Source organism: Artemia sp. Qi Xiang Cuo, chromosome 14, assembly GCF_049724085.1.
Source record: "Artemia sp. Qi Xiang Cuo chromosome 14, ASM4972408v1, whole genome shotgun sequence".
Classification (NCBI taxonomy): Eukaryota; Metazoa; Arthropoda; class Branchiopoda; order Anostraca; family Artemiidae; genus Artemia; species Artemia sp. Qi Xiang Cuo.
Window position 1 is genome coordinate 31,449,953 of NC_142807.1, and position 23,319 is coordinate 31,473,271.

Sequence of the window (23,319 nt, forward strand, 5' to 3'; positions counted from 1 at the left end):
ATTTCGTGCGTGCTCCCAAAACATGTTTGACTACTTTATAACATACCAGTTTTTTAAGAATGTGCACGTGAACTCATGATGTACATTCATTGTGCAATTGACAGCAATAACAGAAAAAAACCTGTTTGACCACATTATATTATTACGACCATACTCTCAAAACATGTTTGACTACATTATACCTTGCCAAATAACCAGTCTGGTAATATGCCTTGGAAAGCTGCCATGGAACGTAGAATAACATGGAGACTGCTATATGTCTACGCAAAGTATAAGTTAACATACTACTTACAACACCAGCCCTTGAGCCCTGGGGGGCTGTGTCGACCTCGGAGTTATGGTTATAATGTCTTTGAACTATTAAAAAAAAGCTATCTCAAAGTTCTTATCGGATGAACTTGAGGAAAAAAGGGCGTGAAGGGGGGGGGGCGGGTCTAGGTGCCCTTCGATCTCTTTTGACTCTAAGAAAGTGAACTAGAACTTTCAATTTCCCATCAAATGAGCCCTCTTTGAATTTACTACGAGCATCCCTTCCATAAGACCCATATATGCCCCCAGTACATAACTTAAAACACCTGCCCCTGTGCCCTGGGGGGTTGTGTCGACACCGGAATTTTTGTTATATGATATTTGAACTATTTTTACCAAAATAGCTATCTTAAAATTTTTATTGGATGCATTTGGGAAAAAATGTTGTTTTTTTTTTGGGGGGGGGGGAGCCGGTTACCCTCCAATATCTTTTGACGCTTAAAAATTGAACTAGAACTTTCAATTTCCAATCAAATGAACCCCCTCTGAAGTTTATGCAACCATTCCTTCCATGAGAACCATATATGACCCCAGTGCATAACTTATAACCCTTGCCCCTGAAGACTGTGGGGGGAGTGTCCGGCTCAAACAAATAATGTCCAGAACTTTCAACTACGTTGAACGAAATGGCTATATCAAAATTTTGATTGGATGTGTTTGGGGAAATGGTGGGCGTGGAAGGGGTGCCAATTGCCTTAGAATCACTTTCGAGTAATAAAAAGGGAACTCGCCATTTAAATTTCCAATCGAATGAACCCTCTGAAGTTTCCACGACAACGCCGTCTATACAAAACCTTATATACCCCCAGGGAAAAAATTACAACCCTTGCCATGAGGACTGGGGGGGGGGGGTTGTCATCCTGAAAGACCTAATTTCCACAACCTTAAATTCTTTAACATTTTTATTGGATGTGTTTGGGGAAAAGGTGGGCGTGAGAGGGGGTTAGTTGCCCTCCAATCACTTTTGACTATTAAAACGGACAGTAGCCCTTTGAACTTCCAATAGAATGAGCATTTTTGAACTTTCTATGACAACGTCTTCTATAAAAACCTTACATGCCCCCAGGGCATAACTTACAACACTTGTCCTTAAGGCTGTGGGGAGTGTCCTCCTTAAAAACATAATTTATATCTGGAAATCAACTGCGCTGAGTAAAATGGTTATCTCTAAATTTTGATTGGATGAGTTTCGGGAAATGGTGGGCGTGGAAGGAATGTTAGTCGCCTTCCAATCACTTTCAACTATTAAAAAGAGCACAAACAACTCCAATTTCCAATTGAATGAGCCATTTTCGAAGTTTCTACGACAACTTCTTCGACACGAAGTGCCCTGCTCTAAAGGAAAAAATTTATAAATTGTGCCAACGTCGTTCATGTATGCCCCCCGGGCATAACTTAAAACCCTTGCCCTGAGGATTGTGGGGGAGTGTCCTCCTCAAAAACATATTTTCTATCTTGAAATCAACTACGGTGAACAAAATAACTATCTCAAATTTTTATCGGCTGTGTTTGGGGGAATGATGGGCGTGGGGGGCCTCCAATCACTTTCAGATATTAAAAGGGCACTAGAACTCTCGATTCCCAATCGAATGATTCCCCTTTGAAGTTTCTACGACGACCCCTTCCATATGAAGTGCCTCTGGGAAAAAATAAATAAACAAATAATAATGACATTGGAGCCGTATGGCTCCAAATTTTTTGTAACTTTGTAAGTAAGGAGCAATGAAAGTAACTGAAACTGTAAATGAAAGTAGGTAAGAAACATCAAAACTCAAAATGGATAGAAATTATTACGTGTAATTTAGAATAGTTTAGTATATAGTGCACGTATACACTATAGTATACTTTATTATATAGCATACGTGTATTTTAGTATACATATACTTTCAATTAATCGTTTTGACTTTTTGTCCCAATTCTTTAAGAGCGACTCCTGAAACAGAATGACCGTTTAATATGAATAGTAAACTTGTTTTCCAATCATTAGTTCTGAAAGAGTTTCGGTGGGTGCAAAGTGGGGACTGGGGATGGTGCCTGAAACCACCTTGAGGGATCCGGGTTTTCCAGCATGATCTGATTAACAGTCAGAAATTAAAATTTAGAAAAATAAATTTTTCAACTGAAAGTACAGAAAAACATTGAAAAAGACAAAACACTAGTGCATATATGAGTGGGCTGCACCCTTCTAAATCCCTTGCTCTTTAAACTAAAGTCTCTATTGCTTTGACAAAGCTTTTATTCTCATTAAGCGGCCCTATTGTTTGTGAAGTCGTTCTTAAAGATTTGAGAAAAAAGCAAAAAATTTTCGTAAAGAAAGAGGGTCTTAGAAGGGGGAAGCCCCCCTCATATATGGGTAATTTTTATTTATTTCAAGTTTTAATATGGGTCCTTACTTTTAGTTAAGAAACTTGTTTTTTTCTCTTAAAATTTCATGAAGTTGTTAATTTCATTAAAGCATTACTGTATATAATATTACAAATATTTGAATAACAAATACCAAATTATTGAAAACATCAGTGCGGCAAAGTATTGCTTTTGAGATTCATTATTTCCTAACAAATGTGTGTGAGATCCAAATCCAAAGAAAAGTATAGGTCTTAGTGGTAGTTCTCAAAGCTTTATGGCACTTTGAGCCAGAAATTACTGTTCTAAGCCATTCAAGGACAAACAAAATATGATTTTCGGGAATTTTATATACTTGAAGACGTTTCTCTAAGATTCTGCACGAGCGATATTTGAAAGTACCTTTTTTTTTTCCTCGTCATGTGGTAAGTGTCCCAAACCTTACTTAGGCCACTCATTTCATTTCTAACCAAACAAACAAAATAAGATTCCTTAATCCTGAAGTTTTAAAATCTTTGACCCATCGCGTCATAATTCTCATCTTTATGTTTTACCTACTTTATAATAAGTGTTTAAAAAATGCAAATACAAGCGGCATTACACTTTTAAGAGATAAACTTCTAAAATTTCCGCTGCTTCACGACAGAAAACACCTTTTTCAGACCATCCTCTCTATTCGTTTATAAGAAGTTACCGCCACTCCAACCTTTTTTTTTAAATTGAATAAAGTCTGTATATTTTTGATTTTTCTGCACATTTTTGAAACAATTCAGAAGAAAAAGGGTTACTGTCCTAGGCTATAACTATAGGCCTAAGTACTTGAGGAAATAGTTTTTTTTCGTAACCAAGATGCCCCCCCCCCTCTTTTCCCGAAACCCTGTATCTACTATTTTATTTAAGTTTTATAGCACAAGAAGTATGCTTTTAGGACGAAAATATACATAATTTTCCACCGCGATATTTAAAAGTTTGCCCCCCCCACGATTTTTTTCAATTTAAACCACTGAACTTAATCATTCAAAAGAGAACAGAAAAGAAAGGGTCGTTAAAGGAAATAAGAAAAAAAACTTTTTTATGCTAAATTTCAAATTTTTGCTTCTTCGAGGCATACTGAATACCAGTTTTAGTCGTATATGAGGGGGTCTCCCCCTCGTCAATATCACGCTCTTTACGCTAAAAGTCAGTTTTTATCCCAATACTTTAATAATGACTCTTGAACCCCAAAGGCCGTTTAATTAGAATAAATAATTCTCTTAAAAGCACTAAAAAAAACTTTAGCGTAAAGAGTGAGGTAATGACGAGGAGGTGACACACCTCATATACGTAATAATTTCTTTTCGTTTCGTTATAATTTTACTGTTGCTCCTTCCTTTCGGTTGAAAAACATGTTTTTTTTCAATTTAATTCCTGATCTTTTTGAAAATAATGCTGGAAAATCCGGCTCCCCCCTGAAAAATTCCTCCTTGAAAATATCTTCTCACGTAAACTCCCCACCTCCACCAGAAAAATACCCCTTGAAAATGTCTGTTCACTTCCCATTAACCAATACTATATGTAAACAATAGGGAAAGTTCATAACTTGCAGCCCTTCCCTGGGAAATGTGGGGGTTAAGTCATCTTCAAAGACATCGTTATTAGATTTTTTTGACTATGCTGAACAAAATGGTCATCTCAAAATTCTTAAATGAATGTGACCAAAATTTATTGGTCACTTAAAATGGGCCATAGGACTTTTAACTTCCGTTCGAATGATCCCTTTCACAATATTCTATGACTACTGGGTAAACACACATCCGTGGTCTTTCTTCTGGCAAAAAAAAAATTTTGTACATAGGAGTAGATTAGTAGTAAACTTCAAGATCACTTGAAGTTTTGAGGGTGTTTTCCCCTTTTTAAAAAATAGGGCAAATTTTCTCAGGCTCTTAACTTTTAATGGGTACCATTAAATTTGATGAATTTTACATATTTTGAATCAGAATCAAAGTTCGATTCTTTCAATGTAACTATTGTTATCAAAACTCTACTTCTTAGAGTTTTGGTTATTATTGAGCCGAATCGCTCCTTACTTAAACTTTGTTACCACGATCTGTTTGATTAGTCGGAAAGTGACGATTCTCAATTCTAGTTTATAAAGGTTTTTTGTGGCTTCGTAGAATAATACTCTTGTTCCTATTTAAGATTATTTGCTTTCTAGCAAGGATATTTGAAGAGACGAGAAGAAATGGAAATTTTAGTGATAAATTCCAAATTGTAAAGTACTTTGCTCCAGAAAATATTGATCAGTTTGGAAGATAGTTTATTCAGACTATTTACTCACTTAATTTATTGGTAAAGCAAAAAAGTGACGCTTCCTAATATTGACTTGATTGAAACCTGGACTTTCACGGCACAATATTAGTTATAAAGTCATTTGCTTCCCTAAAATAGTTGTCTAAGATTAAAATGTAAGGAATAGTGCGCTTTTAGTGACATGTATTTCTAAAGTTTCTGCCACCAAATGCCAGAAAATACTATTTTTAAACCCTTTTCTCGCCTAAAATGGATATTTCTGTTGCTCCAAAGCTTTTGTTTAAAAGTTTATTTTCGTCGAATTCTATAAAGGAAAAGGGGAAAAGAAAAAGGAAAAAGATGGTGAGAAAAGCCCCCCTCCCTTCACTGAGACTCCTGAATTCACATCTTCTTTCCTTTCTAACTCTTTTTATGTCTCTTTTCTGTATTCTCTCTTCGGTTGTTCTTTACTTTTAATGGTGTTGTATAATTTATTTTCTCTTTGCTTCGTCGACTCATACATGCTATGTTTATGAGTCATTGCGTTTATAATAATTTTGTTTACCTCATTTGCTACTTGTCTATGAATAATATTTGTTGGTTGATTTATGATCAATACACTTCTTGCACTCATGTATAGATAGACTGATGCCCCCCCCCCCCCAAGAGAGGTCCTGAGCATACCACTGTTACGGGATGTAACTAGTTCTTTCTCTTTTTAACTGTGGGGAGAGAAGAGAGTGACAAAAAAGTCCTGACCTAAATAAAAGGCTTGGAATGGAGCAGCTTGAATTTAAATTGGTTATCCTATATTTTAATTCTGAAGCTGGGTTTCTATGGCTTCAAAGGTGTAGGATGCGAACTAAAGTCCTAAGAAAATGATAATAATAGTAGTAATGATAGTGCTGATTTCAACTATACAAAACCTACCAGACAGCTTTCTTGGCCAACCAGACAAGTTTCTGGGCCAACCAGACAGGTTTCCATTGAATTGCTGCTGATTTCAAAAATCATTCAAAAATACATTCACGCCTACAAGAAACCGGTACATTAAGTTACCAAGGACAGTCATACCTTAAGTGGATAATCATTTTTTGAAGTTATTCAAGTCTTTAAAAGATAATTAGAGTGGTTTTTTTTATGTATATTAGTTGCACAATAATGTGTGGTTTTTAGGATACATTTTAAAAATAGATATTTAGCTATAAAGTGGGCAAGCATGTTTATATAAAACATTTCAAAGAGAGTGAGTATCTTCTCACATTGCCTTCGAATGTTATTCTATGGGACCTCTACACGTGGTTAATTGCCTTAACTCGAGAGTAGTTTGTTATTAAAAAGAATTGGATGTTACAATCAGAATTGTTTGATTGACATTTGCAACAAGCGGTAAGGGATTCGCCAAATGGACTATACGAACGATCTTATTTGAATAATGGGGAAAAAGAGCTAGATAACATTTGCGAATTGAAGATGGAGAAAAAAAAAAAGAAAAAAAGATTTAAAGTGATTAGCAGTTAAGGTAACCCTGAAGAGAATGTTAATTCATACTTTATTTATTATAAATTTGGAGCAATATCAATCTTTGAAAATGGTTAACGATGATAAAATGGTCTTATGAGTTGACCTAGCTTCAGCAGAAGCTTAGGATAGGAGCGGTGACAATTAAGAGATAAGGAGCAATTGCCCACTGTTTTTGAAAAATACCTTTTTGTTGCATTTATACTTTAAAAAAATATAAAGTTCAATATTCGAAGTTATCTTCAGCAGGAGCTTTGGACGAAAGCGGTGACAATTGAGAGATAGAGATTATTTGCACCCTAGTTTTTGAAAAACACCTTTTTGTTGTATTTTACTTTTAAAAAGTTCAATATTCGAAGCTAGCTTCAGCAGGAGCTTAGGATAGTAGCGGTGACAATTGAGATATAAGGAGCAATTGCCCCCTTTTTTTGAAAAAATACCTTTTTGTGGCATTTATAATTTTAAAAAAATACAAAGTTCAATATTCGAAGCTATCTCCAGCAGGAGCTTAGGACAAAAGTGGTGACAATTTAGAGATAGAGATTAATTGCCAACTTAGTTTTTGAAAAATACCTTTTTTGTGATATTTTACTTTTAAAAAGTTCAATATTTGAAGCTAGCTTCAGCAGGAGCTTAGGACGGCAGCGGTGAAAATTGAGAGATAGAGATTAATTGCCCCCTAGTTTTTTAAAAATACGTTTTTGTTATATTTTACTTTTAAAAAGTTCCATATTTGAACCTAGCTACAGTAGAACCTTAGGACGGCAGCGGTGAAAATTGAGAGATAAAGATTAATTGCCCCCCAGTTTTTGAAAAATACCTTTTTGTGATATTTTACTTTTAAAAAGTTCCATATTTGAAGCTAGCTTCAGTAGAAGCTTAGGACGGCAGCGGTGACAATTGAGAGATAGAGATTAATTGCCCCCCAGCTTTAAAAAATACCTTTTTGGGATATTTTAATTTTAAAAAGTTCAATATTCGAAGCTATCTTCAGCAGGAGCTTAGGACGGCAGCGGTGACAATTGAGAGATAGAGATTAATTGCCCCCCAGTTTTTGAAAAATACCTTTTTGTGATATTTTACTTTTAAAAAGTTCAATATTCGAAGCTAGCTACAGTAGGAGCTTAGGACGGCAGCGGTGAAAATTGAGAGATAGAAATTAATTGCCCCCTAGTTTTTGAAAAATACCTTTTTGTGATATTTGATGACAGAGTGGATGTCTTAGACTAGTTATAATGCTGTACTCTGGCATGAATTGCTTGCGAAAACCCGGATGAATTACTTGAAAATAAAGTTTTGACAAGAAATGTCTGAAAAGTGTTTCTGGGGAGATGGGACAATGACAGCAGCGTGTCTTATAGTAGTTATAATTCTTTTCTGTGGCACGAATTGCTTTTTAAAAACCCAAATGAATGACTTGAAAATAAAGGTTTAAAGAGAAATGTATGAAAAGTGTTTTTTTGGGGATGGGGTGATGCCAGAAGCGTGTCTTAGAGTAGTTATAGTTCTGTACCGTGGCATGAATTCCTTTTGAAAAACCCAAATGAATGACTTGAAATAAAATTTTTAACAAGAAATGTCTGAAAATTGTTTTGGGGGGGATGGGGCGATGACAGATTGGATGTCTCAAACTAGTGATAGTGCTGTACTGTGGTAAGAATTGCTTATGAAAAACCCAAATGAATGACTTGAAATAAAATTTTTAACAGGAAATGTCTGAAAAGTATTTTTGGGAGATGGGGCGATGACAGAGTGGATGTCTTAGACTAGTTATAGTGCTGTACTCTGGCATGAATTGCTTTTCGAAAACCCGGGTGAATTAGTTGAAAATAAATTTTTAACAAGAAATGTCTGAAAAGTGTTTTTGGGGAGATGGGGTGATGAAAGAAGGGTGTCTTAGACTAGTTATAGTTTAGTACTGTGGCACGAATTGCTTTCTAAAACCCAAATGAATGACTTGAAATAGAATTTTTTACGAGAAATGTCTGAAAATTGTTTTTGGGGAGATGGGGCGATGACAGATGCGTGTCTTAGAGTAGTTATAGTTCTCTACTGTGGCACGAATTGATTGCGAGAAACCCAAATGAATGACTTGAAATAAAATTTATAACAAGAAATGTCTGAAATTTTTTTTTTGGGGGGGGGGGGGGGGTTGGGCGATGAGAGAGTGGATGTCTTAGACTAGTGATAGTGCTGTACTGTGACACGAATTGCTTTCGAAAACCCAAATGAATGACTTGAAGCAAGAATTTTAACGAGAAAGGTCTGAAAATTGTTTTTGGGGGGATTGGGCAATGACAGAAGCGTGTCTTAGAGTAGTCATAGTTCTGTACTGTGGCACGAATTGATTGTGAAAAACCCAAATGAATGACTTGAAACAAAATTTATAACAAGACATGTCTGAAAAGTGTTTTTGGGGAGATGGGGTGATGACAGAGTGGATGTCTTAGACTAGTTATAGTGCTGTACTCTGGCATGAATTACTTTCGAAAACCCAGATGAATTACTTGAAAATAAATTTTTAACAAGAACTGTCTCAAAACAATTTTGGGGAGATGGGGCGATGACAAAAGCGTGTCCACACACAGATACGAAACACACATAGAGACAACACACGCATAGATACAACACACGCACACAGAGACGACACCCATACAGAGACGACACACACACAGAGACGACACACTCAAAGTGACGACTTACACATAGAGACGACACACGCACAGAGACGACTCACACACAGAGACAACACACAGAGAGACGACACACACACGCAGAGACGACAAACACACATAGACAACACACACAAAGAGATGACACACAAACACAGATACGAAACACACAAAGAGATGACAGACGCACAGTGACGACACACACACAGAGTCGACTCACACACAGAGAGGACAAACACACAGAGAACTAGGGGGAAATTAATCTTTATCCCTCAATTGTCACCGCTGCCGTCTTAAGCTCCTACTGATACACACACAGAGAAGACACACACACACACACAAAGATAACAAGCATAGAGACAACACGCACACAGAGAGAACGCACACACAAAGAATAGACACACACACATAGCGACTAGACACGCACAGAGAAGACACACACACACAGACGACTACACACAGAGAGAATAAACACGCAAAGAGACGACACACACACACACAGACACGACACACACACAGAGATGACACACACACAGAGACGAAACACACATAGAGACGACACACGCACAGAGACAATACACACACACAGAGACAACACACACACACAGAGACGAAACACACATAGCGATGACAGACGCACAGAGACGAAACACACACAGTGACGACACACACACACAGAGAGAAGACAAACACACAGAGACGACACACACACACAGAAAGAGACAACACACACACAGAGACGACAAAAACGCATAGCCACGACACACGCACAGAGACGACACACACACAGAGACGACACACAGAGAGAAGACACACGCACAGAGACGACACGCACACACAGAGACGACACACACACAGAGATGACACACGCACATAGACGAAACACCCATAGAGACGACACACGCACAGAGACGATACACACACAGAGAGACAACACACACGGAGAGACGAGACACACACACACATAAAAGACACATACACAGAGGGGAGACACACACGCAGAGACGACACACACACACGGATACCACACACACAAAGAGACGACACACGCATAGAGAAAACACACACACAGAGACGACAAACACACAGAGAAGCCAAACCCACAGAGACGACAAACACACTGAGAAGACACACTCAAAGTGACGACTTAAACATAGAGACGACACACGCACAGAGACGACAAACACACAGAGACTACACGCATAGAGAGACGACAAACACACACAGAGACGACAAACACACAGAGACAACACACACAAAAGGACGACACATACACACTGATACGAAACACACAAAGAGACGACACACGCACAGAGACGACAAACAAACAGAGAAGACATAAAAACAGAGACGACACACCCACAGAGATGACACACACACATAGAGACGACACACAAACAGAGTCATAGTGAGAGAGATATCCAAATAGTTGGGTTGATCTAGGTTCACTTTGAGTGGCGCGCCACTCTAAGTGAACCTAGATCACCCCAACTTTTTGGATATTTCTCTCGCACTGACTATTTTCTTGTGTCGCGTCTGTACGTGTCGCGTCTCTCTGTGTTTGACCTCTCTGTGGGCGTGTCATGTTTGTTTTTGTGTCTTCTCTCGATGGTTGTCGTCTCTGTGAGTGTGTCATCTCTGTGTGTGGTTCGTATCCGTTTTTGTGTGTCGTCTCGTTGTGTGTGTTGTCTCTATGTGTTTGTAATCTCTCTGCGTGTGTGTCGTCTCTGTGCGTGTGTCGTCGCTATGTGTGTGTGTCGTCTCTGTGTGGGTGTTGTCTCTGTGCGCGTGTTGTCTCTATGCTTCTTGTCTTTGTGTGTGTGTGTGTCGTCTCTCTGCGTGTATCAGTAGGAGCTTAGGACGGCAGCGGTGACAATTGAGAGATAGAGATTAAATACCCCCTAGGTCTCTGTGCGTGGTTTATCTCTGTGTTTGTGTCAGCTCTTTGTGTGTGTCATCTCGGTACTTGTGTCTTCTAAGTTTGTGTGTCTTGTCTGTGTGTGTGTGTCGTCTATGTGTGTGTGTTTTTTCTGTGTTTGTTTTTTTTCTGCGTGTGTGTGTCATTTCTCTCTGTGTGTCCTCTCTGTGTGTGTGTTGTCTCTCTGCGTGTGTCATCTCTATGTGTAAGTTGTCACTTTGTGTGTGTCGTCTTTGTGTGTGTGTCGTCTCTGTGTGGGTGTCGTCTCTGTGTGTGTGTGTTGTCTCTTTGTGTGTGTCGTCTCTATGTGATTTTCGTCTCTGTGTGTGGACACGCTTCTGTCATCGCCCCATCTCCCCAAAAACAGTTTTCAGACATTTCTTGTTAAAAATTTAGTTTCAAGTAATTCATCCGGGTTTTCGAAAGCAATTCATGCCAGAGTATAGCAGTATAACTAATCTAAGACATCCAATTTGTCATCGCCCCATCTCCCCAAAAACACTTTTCAGACACCTCTTATTATAATTTTTTTTTATATTATAAATAATGTCTTATAATAAATTTCAAGTCATTCATTTAGGTTTTTCACAATCAATTCGTGCACAGTAAAGAACTATAACTACTCTAAGACACGCTTTTGTCATCGCCCCATCTCCCCAAAAACGCTTTTCAGACATTTCTCGTTAAAAATTCTATTTCAAATCATTCATTTTGGTTTTTCACAATCAATTCGTGCCACAGTACTGAACTATAACTAGTCTAAGACACCCTTCTGTCATTACCCCATCTCCCCAAAAACACTTTTCAGACATTTCTTGTTATAACTTTATCTTCAACTAATTCACTCGGGTTTTCGAAAAGCAATTCATGCCAGAGTACAGCACTATAACTAGTCTAAGACATCCACTCTGTCATCGCCCCATCTCCCAAAAAATTCTTTTCAGAAATGTATTTTGAAAATTTTTATTTCTAGTCCTTCATTTGGGTTTTTCGTAATAAATTTTTACCACAGTACAGAACTGTTACTAGTCTGAGACATCCAATCTCGCATCGCCCCTTCCCCCCAAAAACAAATTTTCAGACATTTCTCGTTAATAATTTTATTTCAAGTCATTCATTTGGGTTTTTCAAAAGGAATTCGTACCACAGTACAGAACTATAACTGCTCTAAGACACGCTGCTGTCCTCGCCCCATCCCCCCAAAAACACTTTTCAGACATTTCTTGTTAAAAATTCTATTTCAAGTCTTTCATTTGGGTTTTTCACAAGCAATTCGTGCCACAGTACAGAACTATAGCTGCTCTAAGACACGCTTTTGTCATCGCCCCATCTCCCCAGAAACACTTTTCAGACATTTCTTGTCAAAACTTTATTTTCAAGCAATTCATCCGGGTTTTCGCAAGCAATTCATGCCAGAGTACAGCATTATAACTAGTGTTAGACATCCACTCTGTCATCGCCCCATACCCCCAAAAATACTATTCAGACATTTCTTGTTAACAATTTTATTTCAAGTCATTCATTTGGGTTTTTCACGATCAATTCGTACCAGAGTACAGAACTATAACTTCTCTAAGACACGCTTTTGTCATCGCCCCATCTCCCCAAAAACACCTTTCAGACATTTCTCGTTAAAATTTTTATTTCAAGTAATTCATTTGGGTTTTTCGCAAGCAATACGAGCCACAGTACAGCACTTTTACTAGTCTAAGACATCCACTCTGTCATCGCCCCCCCCCCCACCCCCCCAACCCAAAAAAAACTATTTTCAGACATTTCTTGTTAAAAATTCTATTTCAAGTCATTCATTTTGTTTTTTCACAAGCAATGTGTGCAACAGTACAGAACTATAACTACTCTAAGACACGCTTCTGTCATCGCCCCATCTCCCCAAAACACTTTTCAGACATTTCTCGTTAAAAATTTTATTTCAAGTCATTCATTTTTGTTTTTCACAAGGAATTCGTGCCACAGTACAGAACTATAACTACTCTAAGACACGCTTCTGTCATCGCCCCATCTCCCCAAAAACAATTTTCAGACCTTTCTCGTTAAAATTTTTATTTCAAGTCATTCATTTGGAATTTCGAAAGCAATTCGTGTCACAGTACAGCACTATTACTAGTATAAGACATCCAATCTCTCATCGCCCAACCCCCACCCCCCAAAAAAAACACTATTCAGACATTTCTTGTTATAAATTTTATTTCAAGTCATTCATTTGGCTTTTTCACAATCAATTCGTGCCACAGTACAGAACTATAACTACTCTAAGACACGCTTCTGTCATCGCCCCATCTCCCCAAAAACAATTTTCAGACATTTCTCGTTAAAAATTCTATTTCAAGTCATTCATTTGGGTTTTCGAAAGCAATTCTTGCCACAGTACTGAAATATAACTAGTCTAAGACACCCTTCTGTCATCACCCCATCTCCCCAAAAACACTTTTCAGTCATTTCTCGTTAAAATTTTTTTTCAACTAATTCACCCGGGTTTTCGAAAAGCAATTCATGCCAGAGTACAGCACTATAACTAGTCTAAGACATCCACTCTGTCATCGCCCCATCTCCCAAAAAATACTTTTCAGACATTTCAGACATTTATTTCAAGTCATTCATTTGGGTTTTTCACAAGCAATTCGTGCCACAGTACAGCACTATCACTAGTCTGAGACATCCAATCTGTCATCGCTCCATCCCCCCCAAAACAATTTTCAGACATTTCTTGTTAAAAATTTTATTTCAAGTCATTCATTTGGGTTTTTCCAAAGGAATCTGTGCCACGGTACAGAACTATAACTACTCTAAGACATGCTGTTGTCCTCGCCCCATCTCCCCAAAAACACTTTTCAAACATTTCTTGTTAAAACTTTATTTTCAAGTCATTCATTTGGGGTTTTACAAGCAATTCATGCCACAGTACAGAACTATAACTACTCTAAGACACGCTTTTGTCATCGCCCCATCTCCCCAAAAACACTTTTCAGACATTTCTTGCCAAACTTTATTTTCAAGTAATTCATCCGGGTTTTCGCAAGCAATTCATGCCAGAGTACAGCATTATAACTAGTCTAAGACATCCACTCTGTCATCAAATATCACAAAAAGGTATTTTTCAAAAACTAGGGGGCAATTAATCTCTATCTCTCAATTGTCACCGCTGCCGTCCTAAGCTCGTGCTGAAGATAGCTTCGAATATTGAACTTTTTAAAAGTAAAATATCCCAAAAAGGTATTTTTCAAAAACTGGGGGGCAATTAATCTCTATATCTCAATTGTCACCGCTGCCGTCCTAAGCTCCTACTGTAGCTAGCTTCGAATATTGAACTTTTTAAAAGTAAAATAGCACAAAAAGGTATTTTTCAAAAACTAGGGGGGCAATTGATCTTTATCTCTCTATTGTCAGATCTGCCATCCTAAGTTCCTGCTGAAGATAGCTTTTAATATTGAAGTTTTTAAAAGTAAAATATCACAAAAAGGTATTTTTCAAAAACTGGGGGGCAATTAATCTCTATCTCTCAATTGTCACCGCTGCCGTCCTAAGCTCCTGCTGAAGCTAGCTTTGAATATTGAACTTTTTAAAATTAAAATATCACAAAAAAGGTATTTTTCAAAAACAAGGGGGCAATTAATCTCTATCTCTCAATTTTCACCGCTGCCATCCTAAGCTCCTGCTGAAGCTAGCTTCGAATATTGAACTTTTTAAAAGTAAAATATCACAAAAAAGGGATTTTTCAAAAACTAGGGTGGCAATTAATCTCTATCTCTCAATTGTCACCGCTTTTATCCTAAGCTCCTGATGAAGCTAGGTTAGACTACTGAACTTTTAATTTTTTAAAAGCATAAAATCCAGAAAAATTTATTTTTTCAATAATAGTTGGCAATTGCTCCTTATATCTCAATTGTCCACGCTACTATCCTAAGCTCCTGCTGGAGATAGATTAGAATATTGAACTATTTTAAAGTAAAATACCACAAATAGGTGAATTTCAAAAACTAGGGTGCAAACAATCTCTATCTCTCAATTGTCGCCACTTTTGTCCTAAGCTCCTACTGAAGATAGCTTCGAATATTGAACTTTGTATTTTTTAAAAGTATAAATGCCACAAAAAGGTATTTTTCAAAAATAGGGAGCAATTGCTCCTTATCTCTCAATTGTCACCGCTACTATCCTAAGCTTCTGCTGAAGCTAGGTTAACTCCTAAGACCATTTTATCATCGTTAACCGTTTCCAAAGATTGATATTGTTCCAAATTTATAATAAATAAGGTATTAATTTATATGCTCTTCAGGGTTACCTTAACTGCTAATCACTTTAACCCTTTTTTTTATTTTTTTTTCTCCATCTTCAATTCTCAATTGTTATCTAGCTCTTTTCACCTATTATTCAAATAAGATCGTTCGTATAGTCCATTTCGCGAATCCGTTACCCTTTTTTGCAAATGTCAATCAAACAATTCTGATTGTAAGATCCAATTCTTTTTAATAACAAACTACTCTCGAGTTAAGGCAATTAACCAAGTGTAGAGGTCCCATTAAATAACATTGGAAGGCCATGTGAGAAGATACTCACTCTCTTTGAAAAAGTATAGCGAAACATGCTTGCCCACTTTATAGCTAAAGATCGCTTTTTAAAATGTCTACGTCAAACGACACTTTCTTGTGCAATTCATATCAATAAAAAAAACCACTCTAATTATCTTATAAAGCCTTGACTTGTTTCAAAACATGCTTGTCCACTTAATGTATGACTGTCCTTGGTAACTTAATGTACCGGTTTCTTGTAGGCGTGAATGTATGGTTGAATGTACCGTTCAAATCAGCAGCAATTCAATGGAAACCTGTCTGGTTGGCCCAGAAACCTGTCTGGTTGGCCAAGAAAGCTGTCTGGTAGGTTTTTTATAGTTGAAATCAGCACTATCATTACTACAAATAATAGACTAGATAATCCAGTTTTGAAGTCGATAAAATGTTAATAGTTGGTTTATCGGTGATCTTGTGGGATACCTTGCCCTTTCCTCCTAATGTCGCGATTTTCGGGTGGAATCTGAACGATTTCCGGCGTTTTCTTTCCGTTCTTTTACTTCTCTGTGATGTTGAAAATTCTAACATTTTGAAAAAAAAATGCTATCTCTTTGATCTGAGGATTAAAATGCAATAAAGCAGTATAAGCAATGATCAAATGGAAAACCAACTATTGGGCAAGAATATACGAAAAAACAGAGAACTGCTAAAAATGGACCGCAACAAGTGAAAGCTGCATTATTTTGCAAGAAGAATGTAGGCTAGGAAGACTAGTCCAAGTAGTTCATTATTGCATAGGTGCCCTCCCCTCAGGGCCGATTAGGCGGGTTTTCCCGTCTTACGTTAAGCCCTCCCCCGAACCAAATTTCTGTGATAACCCTCTCCCTCCCCCTCCCCGAAAAAAGATCCTAGGCATGGTCCTAAACCCCCTCCAACCTGATGTTAAAAAACCGTCTTAATAATTCAAATGAGAATATGAAAGAAGGAAGAATCCAAGAAAAATGACACTTAAGAAAAACAGCAATTTATTTTCAACTGAAAGTAAGGAGCAACATCAAAACCTAAGACGAATAAAAATTATTACGTATATTGAAGGGTTGCCCCCTCCTCAAGACCTCACTCATATACGTGATAATTTCGGTTTGTTTTAGGTTTTGATGTTGCTCATTATTTTCAGTTGAAAAAACTTATTTTATATATTTATTTTCGGATCGTTTTGAAATAATACCAGAAATTCCGGCTCCCCTCCCTGAAAACTTTTTGAAAGTCCATGAAAAGTTCTTTATACTTAAACTACCCCGCTCCAGGGAAATTTCTCCCAGGTAATTCCATTCTAGCTGAAAGTTCCATCCAGAAAATTCCTTGCCGACGATTCCAGGGGATTTTTTTTCTAAACGCACATTTATTTGAAAAAGACTTAATTTCTGATTGTCTTTAAAATCATACCGGAAATCTTCTGATTCATGGAAAAGTTTTCCAAGAAATAACCCCACCCCCAACCTTAGTAGAAGGTTGCTTCCGAAGACAGTTCCCAATCGAAAATTTATCCCGTGGAAAACTCTACCATGGAGAATTTCTCCCGTGGAAAATTCTCTTCCCCCCACCTACGGAGAGGTACTCTAGACAATTCTAACCCGGTAAAAATTTCCCCCAGACGATTTTCCTTAACATCTCCACGTGTAAAACTGAAGTCAGCAACGATAAAGTAAGACAAATAAAAATAATTTTGTATAGGAAATCTGGCAAATTGCCCACGCTTAAAATGTTCACAGGAAAGTTTACCCTCACACCGAAATTTACCTCTCCATTGAAAATTCTCTCCGTGGAGTCTTCATAGCAGAATATTTACACCCCCGCCTCCCCAGATACTATCTGTATGCTTCCCAATAAAAAATTCTATGCGTAAACAATGGGCGAAATTCATAACTTACAGACCTTTCCCCAGGGACTATGGGGGGGGGGTCATTTGATATTAATGGCATATTTTATTACCATTTGAAGCTAAAAATATTACCATTTTGATAAAAACTGCTCCTAGGTTTCTTCTAAAGTCTGTCCTATCCAAACTGAAACTCAATACCTCTCAAATTTTCAAAAGCCCTTTGTAATCTATTCAATTCTACCTTTTGATAAGCACTGGATGTTTCTAATGGGTACAAGACCTCTTCTCCCTAAGTTCTTTTGTTATTCCACTGTTTTGTAACTCCCCAAAAATTTTACTTTCTGTCTTCTCAGACTGAATCTGCAAATTTTATTCCTTGTTTGGATTTCTCTTTTCTTTTGTACTCTTATTAAGTTTTTACGTACGTAAAATAAATTATCACCAAATGTAAATTGGACTCCAGTGCATATCATCATCGACTACTTTTCTTTATTGCTATTTTGATTTTTTTTTTCTCTTTCTTAGTTTTATTTTATTTTGCCGTAGTATTAAATAAATCGTCACTAAATGCGAATCGAAGGGTAATTTCGCTTTGAATCTTTTTCCTCTCTTTTAGTTGTATATACTTTACAGAAGAACTTAATAATTTATCTTTAAATGGGAATTGAAATCCCTCATTTTGTTTTTCATATTGAACCAAATTTTCTCAAGCTTTTTGTGGAAACGTACACACTAAAAATTTGCTTTCCTTTTTCTCTGGTACACTAAAGGCCTCATCTTGGTGTCTTCTTGTTGGTGCCTTATATTTGGTATAAGTGTTTTGATATTTTCTATTTTCTAAGTATTTTTCAGAAAAATCAGTTTAAAGCGTATTACTTCATGTATTTGTTGGCTTATCCAATTTCGCATCGTCCACCGCTATAGATACAGAAGTAGAAAGGGGGGTCCGACTCCGGGACGAACCACGTGGTTTATGGTTTTCTCACTGAGAATGAAAAAACAGGAATTTTCTCACTTGAAAAAACATGAATTTTCTCACTTTGATGGATGTTTTCTTGGATGGTTATGGGTGTTGGTCAATTTATTTGATGTTTTTCATGGATGTCAACAGTAATTAATGTCTGTCTTATTGTTTTTGTCAGTGAGAATGAAAAAACAGGAACTTTCTCACATTTATGGATGTTAACAGCAATTTATGTCTGTTTTATGGTTCATTGTCAGTGAGAATGGAAAAACAGGAACTTTCTCACATTTATGGATGTCAACAGCAATTTATGTCTGTTTTATGGTTTTTGTCAGTGAGAATGGAAAAACAGGAACTTTCTCACTTTTATGGATGTTTTCTTGGATGGTTATGGGTGTTGGTCAATTTATTTGATGTTTTTCATGGATGTCAACAACAATTTATGTCTGTTTTATGGTTTTTGTCAGTGAGAATGAAAAAACAGGAACTTTCTCACATTTATGGATGTTAACCGCAATTTATGTCTGTTTTATGGTTCATTGTCAGTGAGAATGGAAAAACAGGAATTTTCTCACTTTGATGGATGTTTCAAGGTCAATTTATTTGCTGTTGTTTGTCCAGGTGTAATGACAATGGGTGATTTACATAATCGGTTTGGGAATTATTGGTTCACGAAAGGGGAATTAAGAAACAAACATGGCTTCATTGTTGTTTGGCTAACCTAACCTGAGAAATTGATTTACATAATCGGTGGGGGAGAATGTATTGATTTACGAAAGGGGAATTAAGAAACAAACATGGCTTCTTTGATCTTTAGGCTAACCTAACCTGAGAAATTGATTTACATAATCGCTAGGGGACTGTATTGATTCACGAAGGGGTAATTAAGAAACATTACGGTTTCTTTGATCTTTAGGCCCGAGGGATTTATTCGTTGTTGTTGTTGTTTTGGACAAGTGCATGCTAGGGATGAATGTCAAGGTGTCCAGGAATAGGAAACCGGAAGTACATGCATCCTTCTCAGCCAATCAGCGAGTCAGATACATCCTCCTTCTCAGCCAATCAGAGAGCTGATTACATATGGTTTTCCCCCAGTTACATAACAATTCACACTTGAGATTTCGTATATAACGGACATGCACTGTGATTAAATTATCAGAAAGTAAAGTAACCTGACAATGGATAAACCACTAAATGTTATTGATGAACTTGAAGCCTTGGCAGCCACAATTAGCAATGTGAGTACATTTTCATTTTTTATTTTCAAAATTAAATTATTTTCCTTGGTCACCCTCTAGTATATTTAGGTAAGTACCCCCTCCCCCCACAAACCTAACCACCGTGCAATCTTTATACTCACTAGGAAACATAAAATATGTTCTTTTTATTACCTAAACCTGACACCCCTCCCACCACTCTGATTTTACAGGTATAATTTTTACTAATAGAAATATTTCCCTTTTTTTCGATAAATTTATTCTTTCTGTAAGCCTATCAAAAAGTGACATTCAACTTCTGTCTATTCCCATAGCTATTAATAAACCGTTTCCATTTAAGCCACCACTGCCGTTTGCTTGACTTAAAAGAATTTTTCCGCAATGATTTAAACCGCTGACACCCCACAATTGCACTTCATGCTTGTTAATCATTAACGTTAGTGACTTAACCAAAAGGTTTCAACGATAAAAAGGATATGTTTTCTCTTTCTCAAATTAAAGCAGTTTTAAGCAAAAAGAGATTGCTGTTTATTAAGCTTGTGGATTCGTAACCTGTGGATTCGTTTATTTTCAAAAACAATTACTAACAATATATTTAGGGCATTGGTGAAAGGGGGGGGGGGCATGCCTCAATTCTATCACCATTATTGTAAAATGAAAACAAAGTGTTTGCATGAAAAGTAAGGGGCTGGAATGTCTATGAATAAGCCTTTTTTTTAATTAATTAAAATAGCATTTGATTTCTGAGTTTATTATATTTTCATTTTTTGATTTACTGGAAGTGCTGACGTAGGGGGGGGCTTTCTTAGTGATAAATTCTTTTCTAGGCAAAAATATGGTTCGTGTGGATGGTGATACTAATTTTCCTTCTTTTAAAAAGGGGGGAAATTATTTCAATACTAACTTTTTTCTCTTCTTTAAGGCAAATTGTGAAGAATGCCCGTCGCCGCCACCCAGTAAGAGAGCAAGGGCTAATAATGTGGTCCCTGTGAAGTCGACAGTAATACAATATGGTCGCTGGCCGAAGCCTCCTAAAGAAGTGATGCCCGCCCAAGCCGTGTTGGATTGTGACATCGCTTGCACATCCGCTCTCGTTGGACCTCTAATAGCTGCCCCATCAACGCTAGGTCAGGAGGTTACCCTCCAGCATGCTATGTCAGATCCATCCGACACCCAAGCCCAGATGGATTATGCAAATGTAAGCATTTTTTCCTACCTATCATATAGAAATATCTACCTATTTCTTCCAACTTTTTTAGGCCTTGTCTACATGCACCATTTTGGAACACTGTGTAAAAGTATATCTCAGCGGGATATTGAAAGATTTTTTCTCCCCAAAGGAAATATAATGTTCTCCCCTTTTGAATCATGTCAAGTGCATGCATTCACCCTTGCTAAATTAGATTAGTGAAGCCAAAAAAAAATGCACTATATCCCACTCATAATAAGTAGCAAAATCCATTGCATTATAAATTACTTTATTAGCGAATGGTTCACATTGCCTCTACAAATATTATAAAAAAAAACAACTTTCTATCGGAATGAGTTGTGTATCATGACAGGAGATGGCTATCCATTTCAAATTATGTTTTTTTTTTTCCAGAGCAGATAAAGAGTATTAATATGAAATTTTGTTTGGAGGGATTGTTTGAACAATATCAAATTGCCGCCTTCTATGTCATGCGACGTTTTAGATTGTAAATACATTATACTAATATAAGATAGGCTGCGGGCCCGAAAAGCGCCGCGGGAAATACTGCGAGCCGGGGAAGTAGTGCGGGCCCAAGAAGCGCCGCGATAAGCGATGCGGGCCTGAGAAGCGCCATGGGAAGCGCTGCGGGAAAGCGCCGCGGAAAAAAAAAAAAAACCAGTAGGGCTGATTTGAACACTTTGAAAATAAGCTATTTTTTTTAACAAAATCATATTGCCGCCTTCTATGTAAAGCGGCGTTTTAGATTGTAAATATCAAGGAGGCACACTTGTGCCTCTATAAAGAGGCGACCCACCACAATGTTAAGCGATTTCAGGTCCTAGAGGTCGCAGAGAGACGGCGGTAATCGAATTTTGTAGCCCGAGGTCAAACTAAGAAACTTGCAAAATTTCATCCTCCTCCGACTTTATCTTCATGGGGTAAACTGGACCGGAAGTTTCGACCCTCCCACCACAGCCCCCCTTTAACGTTGTCCGATTGGGCTGAAATTTAGAGGTTAAGCTTTTCTAGGGCCCGGGAGCCTATCCTCGAAATTTCAGCTCAATCCGATCACTTCTTCCCTGTTTTCAAAAAACCAAATATAGCCATTTAAAATTCATCATTTCTTTTTTTTTCTTAGCCACGCCTACAGGCCACAGTTGGCACCGGATCCGGTTGAATGAGGACTCATTCGAAGCAGAATTCGACCTGTTAGGGCCTTTTGATATTTTCAGACCGAAAAAATTATCCCCCGAACTTACATTTACGAAAAACCTTGTTTTCCTATATTAGCCCATGTTAATTTTTCCCACCACAACCCCCCTTTAACGTTGTCTGATCGGGCTGAAATTTAGAGGATAAGCTTTCCTTGGGCCTGGCAGCTTATCCTCGAAATTTCAGCTCAATCTGATCACTCCTTCCCTGTTTTCCAAAAACCAAATATCAAGTTTTGCTTGCGTCAAAAAGATTCATCACCTCACTAAAAAACAATTTCAATTAGGTCTCTTTAGTGTAGCGGTGAGACTTCTGGGTGTCAAGAGGAAAACCTGAGTTCGTTTCACCGATATATCAAATTTTTTATATACTGAATTTAAATTAAAAAAAAAAAAATCAGTTTCTTTTTTAGATTATTTGAAAAAAATTATGTTTTCTAAAGAGTTAAAAAAAATGAGTTACAAGGTCGACACTTAAAACACCCTGTCGAGAAAGAAAAGAATAATACACAATCATCTAACAGTTAGTCAATCAATAATAAGTAATAAACTGTACAAAAACGTGCAGAAATTATTTGAAAAAAACTACGTTTTCTAAAGAGTTAAAGAGGCTGAGTTAGAAGGTCGAACCTTAAAACGTACAGGGATTAGGAGGCACAGTTGGGGGGCTGCCGCCCCCAAACCCCCGCTTTCGCAGCCTTTAAATAAAAAAAAAGTTTTTTAAACTGAAAGTAAGGAGCGACATTCAATCTTAAAACGAACAGAAATTATTCCGTATATGAAAGAGGCTGTGCCCTCCTCAACGCCTCGCTCTTTACGCTAAAGTTTGACTTTCTCACAACTCTTTTTTTAAACAATAAAAACTTTAGCGTAAAGAGCGAGGCGTTGAGGAGGGCACAGCCTCTTTCATATACGGAATAATTTCTGTTCGTTTTAAGATTTAATGTCGCTCCTTACTTTCAGTTTAAAAAACTTTTTTTTATTTAAAGGCTGCGAAAGCGGGGGTTTGGGGGCGGCAGCCCCCAACTGTGCCTCCTAATCCCTGTACGTTTTAAGGTTCGACCTTGTAACTCAGCCTCTTTAACTCCATAGAAAACGTAGTTTTTTTCAAATAATCTTATATTAAGTTGGATTCTCTTTCAGTTGAATTAACCAAATGCTAATATGCGCATACTGCTACTACTACTACTACTAAGCGCTGACTTTAAATAATAATCCAAATTTTAAAAAACAGTAGGGGATGATTTGAACAATTTGAAAATGAGCTATTTTAAATTTAGAGATTGGACGAGCGTTGGT

General features: G+C 37.3%; 1 protein-coding gene across 1 annotated transcript in view; it reads left to right on the plus strand.

The window, feature by feature from the left end:
- LOC148944366 (uncharacterized) overlaps positions 1-23,319 on the plus strand; it is a 469,003-nt gene that overhangs the window by 29,433 nt on the left and 416,251 nt on the right. Inside the window, exon 5 of the mRNA XM_089099911.1 lies at positions 4,847-4,934. Coding sequence (XP_088956037.1) covers positions 4,847-4,934 — 88 coding nt within the window. The remainder of the gene's footprint in view (positions 1-4,846; positions 4,935-23,319) is intronic.